The 12448-nt window shown below is 40.1% G+C and overlaps 1 protein-coding gene across 1 annotated transcript; it reads right to left on the bottom strand.

The window, feature by feature from the left end:
- LOC107647074 (zinc finger MYM-type protein 1-like) lies at window positions 9923-10837 on the bottom strand. Its single transcript, XM_016351198.1, has one exon. It carries the CDS (start codon window positions 10835-10837, stop codon window positions 9923-9925), a length of 915 nt encoding a protein of 304 aa, XP_016206684.1.

Below are 12448 nucleotides of genomic sequence, written 5' to 3'. Positions count from 1 at the left end.
ATAACGTGTGCGAAGGACATAGTGGAAACGTTAGTGGCAACGTTTGTGCCACTCACGTTGAGGTTGACGTGGCTTTTAACTTTGGTGAGGAACGTTAGTGAAAAAGGTGATTATCACTAACATTCTCGAACCCATATTTTTACTGAACGTTAACACCACTAACTTCCTGAGCCAAAGTTCCTACACACTTCATACTTTCTCTCTGCAAGTAAAAGCTAAGCCCAATGAAGAAGAGAACTGCTTCAAACTCAAGATCCAAAGGCCCAAGACTTGAAGAATCAACTAGAAGAACAGAAGTTGATCAAGATTTGAGAGATTGAATTACAAGAAATTGTAATTCAATCACTTAAGATTGCCAAGGAGATCAATGAGTGCATTGATTGAGGAAGAGATGAAAATGAGATTGATCCAGAGAATGCAACATCTCCTAATCCCAATGAAATCCCCATTTATGATCTTACCCATTCTCTTTATTTTCTATCATTTACATTTATGAGCAATTCCCCCATTCCCATTTAAGATTCTGCAATTTACTTTCTGCCATTTACTTTCCCGCCATTTAATTTTCTGCACTTCTCAACTCAATTTCTGATTCACTCAACTAGAACATTCCTCTAATTAAAGTTGCTTGATCAATCAATCCTTGTGGGATTCGACCTCACTCTATTATGAGTTTTTACTTGACGATAAATTTGGTACACTTGCCGAAGGAAATTTGTTATGAGACAAGTTTTCCGTGCATCAAGTTTATGGCGCTGTTGCCGGGGATTGATTGTGCATCAACAATGATTAGATTGGAGGATAACTAGATTGAGCATTTTATTTTTGTTTGATTTAAATTTCTGTTGGAGTTATTTACTTCCTGTTTTAGTTAATTTCTTCCCTTCCCCCTACTTTTTCTTTGATATTTACCATTCATCGCACTAACCCACTAACTGTTTGATATATTGCATCACTCACACTAACAGTAATTCTGACAGATATACTTTCTGCACCTATTCTCTTTGCTTGTACTTGTCGGTTGTATGACAGGGAGAAAGAAGCGGGGCTTCAACTTCCTTTGATTCTGAACCAGAGAGAACCTTCCTTAGACCAAGGAGGGAGGCAAAAGACAAATGAGTAGTTGGTGCTGAAGAAGAGTAGGAACACTTTGAGGAATACTTTGAACCAAACATGGAAGAAAACATGGAAAACCATCATAAAGAAGAGGCTCACAACCATGGCAGAGGAGGTCGAGCAAATCATGCTGGGGAGGATAGAAGAGTTTTAGGCTCTTACATCAATCCAAACCCAGGAAACTGTGGAAGTAGCATTCAAAAGCCAACCATCCATGCCAACAATTTTGAACTGAAGCCACAGGCTCATCACCCTTGTGCAGAACAACTGTTCGTTCGGAGGAAGTGTCCAAGAGGACCCAAATCAACATTTAACCACCTTCCTGAGAATATGTGACACAGTGAAGTCTAATGGTGTTCATCCTGACACCTATAGACTGCTCTTATTTCCATTCTCACTCAGGGATAAGGCAGCCAAGTGGCTGGAGTCTTTCCCAAGGGAAAGCTTGACAACTTGGGAAGACGTGGTGAACAAATTCTTAGCAAGATTTTACCCTCCTCAACGAATCAATAGGCTGAGAGCTGAGGTCCAAAATTTCAGGCAACAAGATGGTGAGACTTTATATGAAGCATGGAAGAGGTTTAAAGACCTAACAAGGAGGTGCCCACCAGATATGTTCAATGAATGGGTGCAGCTGCACATTTTCTATGAAGGGCTCTCTTATGAGTCAAAGAAGGCCGTAGACCATTCATCTAGAGGATCTTTGAACAAGAAGAAGACTATTGAGGAAGCCATCGATGTCATTGAAACAGTAGCAGAGAACGACTACTTCTATGCTTCCGAAAGAGGGAACACAAGAGGAGTAATGGAGCTAAACAATGTAGATGCTCTGTTGGCCCAAAACAAGCTCATTACCCAGCAGCTGGCTGACCTCACCAAGAAGATGGAGAGGAACCAAGTAGCAGCAATCTCCACTTCATCAACAGCCCAAGAAGGAGTGAATGAAGAAGCAGAGGGTAGCCAGGAGCAAGCCAACTACATCGGGAATTTACCAAGGCAAAACCATGATCCATACTCCAAGACCTACAACCCTGGATGGAGGAATCACCTAAACTTTGGGTGGGAAAATCAACAAGTCCAAAGCCCTGATCAAAGATGCCCAAATCCAAACAATGCAGCCACTCAACACTTCACATCTAGACCATATCAACACCCCCATGACAACACCTCTCCACATTCATATCAAGGCCAGAATAACCCTCCTCAGCCTGACTTATCATCACTTGATGAAAGAATCTCAAGGATTGAGAATCTACTTGAAGGCATAAGCAAGGAGATTCAAGATAGTAAAGCATTCCGAGAAGAGGTGATATCCAATATGCAGAATCAGGATGCTGCCATCAAGAAACTTGAGACACAAATTGGCTACTTATTCAAACAAATTCCCCGCCACAACCTTCGCAGCAAGACTAGCTCAACACAAAGGGAGGAGTGTCAGGCTATCACCCTTAGGAGTGGGAAGGAACTGAAGGAAAGCCCTCAGAAACCACAAAAAGAGGACTCAAATAAAGAGGAGAAAGAGCAAGACGAAGCTCGAGTTCCCAGTTTGAATTTGCAAAAAGGGGAAGGAGTGCTGAAGCCAGACGTCCCAAGAGTCCCATACCCTCAGCAATTAAGAAAGAAAGGGGATGACAATCAGTTTTCGAGATTTTTAGAAATCTTCAAGAAACTACAAATCAACATACCCTTTGCTGAAGCAATAGAACAAATGCCACTCTATGCCAAGTTTTTGAAGGAGCTCATGACTAAGAAGAGAAGCTGGAAGAACAACGAAACTGTGATACTAACCGAAGAATGTAGTGCTATCATTCAGCACAAACTACCCCAGAAATTGAAGGATCCCGGGAGTTTTCAAATCCCTTGTATTATAGGAGAAATCACAGTGGAAAAGGCTCTGTGTGACTTAGGAGCCAGCATCAATTTGATGTCAGTAGCCATGATGAGAAAGATGAAGATTGAGGAAGATAAACCAACAAAGATGGCCTTACAATTGGCAGACAGATCGTTCAAGTTCCCGCATGGCGTCGTAGAAGATTTGCTGGTGAAAGTGGGAGATTTTATCTTCCCAGCAGACTTTGTAGTGCTGGATATGCAAGAAGAAGCCAAGGCTTCCATTATTCTGGGAAGGCCATTCTTGGCCACTGCTGGAGCTGTCATTGATGTGCAAAAAGGAGATCTTACCCTGAGATTACACAATGAAAAGATGACGATCAATGTGTTCAAGGCCATGAGTTACCCACCAGAGCAAATGGGAGAGTGTATGAGGTTGGAGTCACTTGAAGACACAGTACAAGAAGGTTTTGAAGAAGAAGAACCTGAAGGTATAATAGAGGAGGAGTCTACGTTTAGTGAAGAGGTTGCAACAGCAGAAAGTCAAATACAAGGTGCACCAAAGGAGGAGAACGAAAAGTCAGAAGCACCCAAACTTGAACTCAAAGCATTGCCATCCTCCCTCAAATATGCGTACTTAGGAGAAGATGAAAATTACCCAGTAATTATAAGCTCATGCCTCAGCCAAGATCAAGAGGATGAACTGCTCAAAGTACTGCGAAACCACAAAGATGCTATTGGTTGGACTCTTGCTGACTTGAAGGGGATAAGTTCGGCCATATGTATGCACAAGATACTGCTGAAAGAAGATGCCAAACCATCCATTCAATCCCAAAGGAGGTTGAACCCAATCATGAAGGAAGTGGTACAGAAGGAAGTTATGAATTTATGGCAGGGAGGGGTAATATACCCGATCTCAGACAGCCCCTAGGTCAGCCCTGTACATGTCGTGCCTAAAAAGGGAGGAATCACTGTAGTTCCCAATGAGAAGAACGAACTAATTCCTACAAGGACCGTCACAGGATGGCGGATGTGCATAGACTATCGGAAACTCAATGAGGCTACACGAAAGGATCATTTCCCCTTCTCATTCAAGGATCAGATGTTGGAGATGCTTGCAGGACACGCATCTTATTGTTTTCTCGACGATTATTCAGGATATAACCAAATAGTGGTTGTTCCCAGAGACCAAGAGAAAACCTCATTCACTTGCCCATATGGAGTGTTTGCCTATAGGCGCATGCCATTTGGGCTATATAATGCACCTGCAACTTTCCAACGCTGCATGCTTTCTATCTTTTCAGATATGATAGAAAAATTCATTGAAGTTTTTATGGATGATTTCTCGGATTTCGGAGATTCCTTTCCTAGTTGCCTACATCACCTCGCCTTGGTATTGAAAAGGTGTCAAGAGACCAATTTGGTTTTGAACTGGGAAAAATGTCACTTTATGGTGACAGGAGGAATAGTCCTTGGTCACAAAGTTTCTAACCAAGGCATTGAGGTTGACAGAGCTAAAGTAGAGCTTATTGAAAAACTGCCTCCACCCAGTGATGTGAAGGCAATTAGGAGCTTTTTAGGGCATGCGGGTTTTTACAAAAGGTTTATTAAAGATTTTTCAAAAATAGCCAAGCCCTTAAGCAATCTCCTTGTATCTGATGCACCATTTATCTTTGATGAAACATGCATGTTAGCATTTGAAAATTTGAAAATGAGGTTGTCCTCTGCTTCTATCATTTTCCCACCTGATTGGAGCCTACCTTTTGAATTAATGTGTGATGCATCTGATTTTGCAATCGGGGTAGTGCTAGGACAGAGGAGAGATAACTTAGTCCATGTGATATACTATGCTAGCAAAGTCCTTAATGATACTCAAAGAAATTATACCACTACTGAAAAGGAGTTGCTAGCAATAGTTTTTGCATTTGACAAGTTTAGATCATACCTCATTGGTGCGAAAGTGATTATTTTTACAGATCACACAGCACTTAAATATTTGTTTGCCAAGCAAGAATCAAAACCAAGACTAATTAGATAGATCTTATTGTTGCAGAAATTTAATATTGAAATCAGAGACAAGAAAGGAGTGGAAAACAAGGTAGAAGATCACCTATCTAGGATCCCTCATGATAAAGGTGGAGCACATGATACAAGTGTGAACGAGCTCTTCCCTGATGAGCAGTTGATGACAGTTCACAAAGCACCATGGTTCGCAGACATTGCCAACTTCAAGGCATCTGGAGCATTACCTCCAGAGATCAATAAACATCAAAAAAGGAAGCTCATGAATGATGCAAAGTACTTTGTCTGGGATGAGCCATATCTCTTCAAGAAGTGTTCAGATGGGATCCTTAGAAGATGTGTTTCGGAAGAAGAAGGACGAGAGGTCCTATAGAACTACCATGGCTCATGTTATGGAGGCCACTTTGGAGGAGACAGAACTGCAGCAAAGGTGTTACAAAGCGGATTCTTTTGGCCCACCCTTTTCAAAGATGCAAAAGAACTGGTAAGGAGCTGCAATGAATGCCAAAGATCTGGAAACTTGCCTAAAAGAAATGAGATGCCACAGAATTTCATCTTGGAACTGGAACTGTTTGATGTGTGGGGAATTGATTTCATGGGACCATTCCCAACCTCAAACAATTACATATTGGTGGTAGTAGATTCTGTCTCCAAGTGGGTAGAGGCTATTGCAACCCCAACAAATGATAACAAGGTGGTCATGAACTTCCTCAGGAAGAATATCTTTAGCTGGTTTAGAGTCCCACGAGCACTCATCAGTGATGGAGGGAGCCATTTTTGTAACAAACCACTAGAAGCTCTTCTCCTACGATATGGGGTAAAACATAAGGTAGCTACACCATACCATCCCCAAACAAGTGGACAAACTGAGATATCCAACAGAGAGCTAAAGAGGATTCTGGAAAAGACTGTGGGTGCATCAAGAAAGGATTGGTCGAAAAAGCTGGATGATGCTCTTTGGGTATACAGAACAGCATTCAAAACACCACTTGGATTGTCCCCATATCAACTGGTGTATGGAAAGGCTTGTCATTTACCACTGGAGCTGGAACACAAAGCTCTCTGGGCTATCAAGATACTAAACTTCGACAGCATTGCCGCTGGTGCAAAGAGGATCTTACAGCTGCAAGAGATGGAGGAATTCAGGTCACAAGCCTATGAAAATACCAAGATGTACAAAGAGAAGGCAAAGAGAAAACATGACCTGCGTCTTGCACCCAGAAGTTTCGAAAGGGGGCAGCGAGTACTTCTCTACAATTTCAAATTGAGACTGTTCCCAGAAAAACTCAAATCAAGGTGGTCCGGACCTTTTCTTGCCACAAAAGTCTCGCCATATGGACACATCGAAGTCATGGATGAAGGTTCAGAGAGGACTTTTACAGTTAATGGACAAAGACTCAAGCATTACCTGGGCAACATGGGGGAAAATCCCAGAGTAAACTATCATCTCAAGTAAAGGAGGAATCGTCAAGCTAGTGACGATAAAGAAGCGCTTTGTTGGGAGGCAACCCAACCTCTGGTATTTTCCTTTTCACCTTTATTTCAATAAAGATCACAAGTTGTTTCCCCTGTATTGTAAGGAGCTAAGTTTGGTGTTCCACACCAGAACAATCCAAGAGTGATAGTGTAATTCTAAGTTTGGTGTTCCACCAAAGGACAGTAGTTAGAATTACACTCCACTCCCAAAACACATTGCTAGCTCCAACCAATCAAGGAAAACCACTTGGATGTAGCTAGACTTTAGTTAATAACTGTTTTGTTGACAACAAGATACGAGGTTCTCAGCATATATGCAAAGTTTGGTATTAGGCACGGAACTAAGTTTGGTGTTCACACACCAAATTAAGTTCAGAAATCACAAGCATACATGCAAGCTAACTATTTCTCAAGTGCTTTGGAAACAAGCAACTTCAAATGACTTTACAGGAATCTTATGAGGGAATGGTGCACTTCCACCCAAGGAAGTGAGGTAGCAAGGATTAGGATGGTGACAAAGAAAGAGGGCAACTAGAAATTATCACCCAAAGGTTGTATTGTTACTTAATACCATTGTACTCAGAATTGTTGAAAATTGGAATTCCGGATGCACTTTTGATTAATAGTTACTCGTAGTTTGAATTTTTCTTTTAAATTCTATCTTTAAAGTTTCTTTCCGAGAAGATCTCTGTGTGCTAGTCTCTATGTCACTGCATCCTTACTTTACTTATTTGTATGCTTGTCCCTTTTGAATCAAATGAAAAGAGAATGAGTGTTTTTAAAGACCAGAGAAGAGTTCATACTATGGAGTAAGTTCCTGAGTTTATGGTATAGTCATAAGATAGCTAAGTTGGTTCAACCATAAGGTGGGAAGACAAATATCTGTCATGAATACTATGCTTGAGACACACCCCATGAGACTAGATAAATAAGAAGATCCTAATAAGAAAAAGGGAAAGAACAATAAAAGTTGAGGAATAAAAGAAAAATGGTAAGCAATAAGGCTAGGCACCAATGGTTTTAATCTTGAGACATGTGTCTGTGGTGTTCATGGGTGAGAGATCTACTTGGATGAATAAGCTCTTAGGGGTGCCTTATCACTTGGTAACTTGGGTTAACTAACCCGGGATTATCAGCTGAATAGAAAATAAGCTAGTTTTGGGTAGATATTCACTTACATCTTGATTCAAGCAACCGTTGTGCACTTTACATGATTTCATGAAGATTTTACATGAATTTAAGGACAAATTGGATGTTTCATTTCCCATGACTTGAACTAGAACTTTGATGCACTTTATTGTTTGATTTCAGGACAAGGGAAGCAAAGAAGAACCACATTAGTGGCTACGTTAGTTACACTAACGTTAACACTAACGTGGAATGGGAGTAACTTGCAAAGTTAATGAGAAAAGTGATTGCCAATAACGTTCTCGAAGCCATCATTGCCCACATTAAGAGTCACGTTAACTAAGTTAACGTGAACTCTAACGTGGAAGTAAAGAAATGGAGCCAACGTTAGTGACACTTAACATTATCACTAACGTTGGACCAAAATCATGAGTGGCCACGTTAGAGTCCACGTTAACTTAGTTAACGTGGCCTCTAACGTTAAGAAGAAAGGGAGGAAGCCAACGTTAGTGACACTCAACATTGTCACTAACGTTGGCCAAAGCACATTAAGCCACGTTACCTCCCACGTTAACCTAGTTAACGTGGAAGCTAACGTGAAGAAGCAAAGTGGTCGACAACGTTAGTGACACGCAACTTTGTCACTAACGTGGGAGATGGCTAGCAAGGCCACGTTAGAAGCCCCGTTAACCTAGTTAACGTGGCCTCTAACGTTAAGAAGAAAGGGAGGAAGCCAACGTTAGTGACACGCAACTTTGTCACTAACGTGGGAGATGGCTAGCAAGGCCACGTTAGAAGCCCCGTTAACCTAGTTAACGTGGCCTCTAACGTTAAGAAGAAAGGGAGGAAGCCAACGTTAGTGACACGCAACTTTGTCACTAACGTGGGAGATGGCTAGCAAGGCCACGTTAGAAGCCACGTTAACCTAGTTAACGTGGACTCTAACGTGGAAAATAGGGACAATTTGGAACGTTAGTGACAATGGTAAGTGTCACTAATATTCTCGAAGGATGGCAAGCCTACGTTAAAAGAGCCACGTTAACTAAGTCAACGTGGACTCTAACGTAGGGAAGGGGGAGGCTTCTCAACGTTATTGGGAAAGTTGAGTCCCAATAACGTGTGCGAAGGATATAGTGGAAACATTAGTGGCAACGTTTGTGCCACTAACGTTGAGGTTGACGTGGCTTTTAACTTTGGTGAGGAACGTTAGTGAAAAAGGTGATTATCACCAACGTTCTCGAACCCATATTTTCACTGAACGTTAACACCACTAACTTCCTGAGCCAAAGTCCCTACCCACTTCATACTTTCTCTCTGCAAGTAAAAGCTAAGCCCAATGAAGAAGAGAACTGCTTCAAACTCAAGATCCAAAGGTCCAAGACTTGAAGAATCAACTAGAAGAACAGAAGAGTAGTATATATAGGAGTAGCTTTGAATTATTTGGGGAGTTGAAAATTATAGGGAGCCTCTTGGCATAGAACTACTCTCTGTATTTACTTTCTCGGAACTTCTAGTTTTCATGATGTATTCTCCATCTTTGTTTTCATTTTCCAGAGCTATGAACAACTAAACCCCTTTCATTGGGTTAGGGAGCTCTGTTGTAATTTGATGGATCAATACTAGTTTTCATTATTCTTCTTCTATCTTTTCTCTTGATTTTACTTGAAAGCTTTCGATCTTCATCCAATTGGGTAGTTATCTTGGAAAAAAAACTATTCATACTTGGATCTCTTATGAACCTTGGAAGAGAATGAAGAGATCAAGCTAGAAATGCTTTCTCATGCTGGACCAAATTGGGTTTGGATGGATATGTTACTATAATCCTCTCAATGCTTGATTTGGGAAATGCATGTGGTATAATCAGTGACCATACTTCATCTCTTCTCATGAGCAATTGACCAAGGAATTGGCTATTGATCAAGATTTGAGAGATTGAATTACAAGAAATTGTAATTCAATCACTTAAGATTGCCAAGGAGATCAATGAGTGCATTGATTGAGGAAGAGATGAAAATGAGATTGATCCGAAGAATGCAACATCTCCTAAGCCCAATGAACTCCCCATTTCTGATCTTACCCATTCTCTTTATTTTCTGTCATTTACATTTATGAGCAATTCTCCCATTCCCATTTAAGATTCTGCAATTTACTTTCTGCCATTTACTTTCCCGCCATTTAATTTTCTGCACTTCTCAACTCAATTTCTGATTCACTCAACTAGAACATTCCTCTAATTAAAGTTGCTTGATCAATCAATCCTTGTGGGATTCGACCTCACTCTATTGTGAGTTTTTACTTGACGACAAATTCGGTACACTTGCCGAAGGAAAGTGGTTATGAGACAAGTTTTTCATGCATCATTTAATGCTTCAATTGTCTTAGTCATCTGACTATCACGAAGCATATCTCTTTGTTTACACGAAGCTCCAACAACATTGCACAAATTGGTTAACAAATTAAAAAGCAAAGCAATTTCAACTTGTTTTTTTGCAACCGTTACAAGAGCTAACTGAAGTTGGTGGGCAAAGCAATGTACATAGAAAGCATAAGAATTTTCTTTCAATATCAAAGTTTTCAAACCATTAAATTCTCCTTGCATGTTACTTGCACCATCATATCCTTGTCCACGTACTCTTGATAAACTTAAATTATATGTTTCTAATAATGACTCCAATGCTAATTTTAGAGATAAAGCATTAGTATTAGAAACATGAACAAGACCAAGAAAATGCTCCCTAACTTGTCCTTCTTTGTTCACATACCTTAAGCAAACTGACATTTGCTCCTTAATGGAAATGTCGCAGGCTTCATCAACCAATACAGCAAATAATTCATCACCAAGATCATCAACAATGACTTTTGTCGTTTCCCTTGTAGCAGCTCTTACAATGTCTTTTTGGATTGAGGGTACTATTAGTTTAAGATTTCCACGAGCATTTTTGAAAGCACGATCAATCTCTTCATTATGTTGCGCAAGAAAATTTAGAAGTTCCAAAAAATTTCCTTGGTTAACAGAATCACCCGTCTCATCATTACCACGAAAGGCCAATCCTTGTCGCAAAAGAAATCTAATACAATCAATTGTTGCTATCAAGTGAATTTGATAATTCTTTTTAGCTTGCTCAGATTGTTTTTCAATAGCAGCAGTGATGTGTTGTTTTGGTCTCATAAGTGCTTCACATTTTCTCCAAGCCTGATTATGAGCGCTATCATGAATCCTAACATGAATTTGTAGTCTCTCCTTTTTTCCAATTTGAAAAGCCATTAGTTACAAAAGCATCATCACCTTCAGTCTCGGGTTTCATAAGATAACAACAAAGACAAAAAACAACATCTTTTGATATACTATACTCTAACCAGTTGCCATAGTCATCAAACCAATTAGGATTAAATCTTCGAAAAGAAGAACCATAAGTAGTTTGTGGAAAATCATGAGTCCTTGGTTGACAAGGACCTTTTTGCAAATATGCACATCTAACTTTGTCTCTGTCATTTGGGTGATAACTTGAAATCTTTGGTCGTTGTCCTGGATCTACTATAAGACTCTCTACTTCGAATTCTAAAAACCTCCTTTTATTAGAAGAGGTCGATGAATTATTTTGAGATCCAATCTCCAATGACGAGGTTCTTTTGAAATACTTCTCCATTACTAATAAGATAAAATTATAAATCTAAGTTAATTAATTAATAAAAAAGTTCACAATTCTACACAAATTAAAAATTATAAATACAAAATTGATATACATATGTCATTTAAATAAATTTCCAAGTTCCAACAAAAATAAGAACAACTAATATCCCAATCCGTTCTAAGCTCTTGCGGTGCTGATGCACACCTGATGATGAGACAGAATTGCTATAAGCCTGCCTATAAATGCCATCTAAGTCAATGAGGTAATATTACTGGTGCACAAAATTGTGATCCCTGGTAATGGCTCCAAAAACTTGGTGCTCTAATCTTAATTCATAATTTGTCACAACTTCGATACAACTAACCAGCAAGTGCACTAGGTCATCCAAGTAATAAAACCTTACGTGAGTAAGGGTCGATCCCACGGAGATTGTTGGTATGAAGCAAGCTATGGTTATCTTGTAAATCTCAGTCAGGCGGATATCAAAGATAGAAATACTTATGTAATTCATTGGTGAGAATTTCAGATAAGCGTATAGAGATGCTTTCGTTCCTCTGAACCTCTGCTTTCTTGCTGTCTTCATCCAACCAGTCCTACTCCTTTCCATGGCAAGCTTTCTGTAAGGCATCACCGTTGTCAATGGCGATAGTAGTACTTTGCATTAAATCATGAGGAACAGCAGAGCTCCACACCTTAGTCTATGGAGTGCAGAAACTCTACCGTTGAAAATACATAAGTGATAATGGAGTTCATTGGTCTCGGCCCCAGAGGGGAACCGGAGTAACCAAGACTTTGAATACAATGATAAAAAGTTCTATATATACTAGACTAGCTACTAGGGTTTACAGAAGTAAGTAATTGATGCATAAATCCACTTCCGGGGCCCACTTGGTGTGTGCTTGGGCTGAGCTTGAAGTTTACACATGCAGAGGCTTCTTTTGGAGTTGAACGCCAAGTTGTAACGTGTTTTTGGCGTTCAAGTTTGGTTTGTGACGTGTTTCTGGCGTTTAACTCCAGACTGCAGCATAGAACTGGCGTTCAACGCCCTTTTGCGTCATCTAAACTTGTGCAAAGTATGAACTATTATATATTTCTGGAAAGCCCTGGATGTCTACTTTCCAACGCCATTAAGAGCGCGCCATTTGGAGTTCTGTAGCTCTAGAAAATCCACTTTGAGTGCAGGGAGGTCAGAATCCAACAGCATCAGCAGTCCTTCTTCAACCTCTGAATCTGATATTTGCTCA

This window comes from Arachis ipaensis, chromosome B06 (assembly GCF_000816755.2).
Source record: "Arachis ipaensis cultivar K30076 chromosome B06, Araip1.1, whole genome shotgun sequence".
NCBI classification, from domain to species: domain Eukaryota; kingdom Viridiplantae; phylum Streptophyta; class Magnoliopsida; order Fabales; family Fabaceae; genus Arachis; species Arachis ipaensis.
The sequence above is the reverse complement of the archived record's forward strand: the minus strand, read 5'-3'. Positions and strand labels throughout refer to the sequence as shown.

Bases quoted from the DNA above. Each gene is read 5' to 3' on its own strand.
- LOC107647074 (XM_016351198.1), bottom strand. From the start codon at position 10,837: ATGGCTTTTCAAATTGGAAAAAAGGAGAGACTACAAATTCATGTTAGG.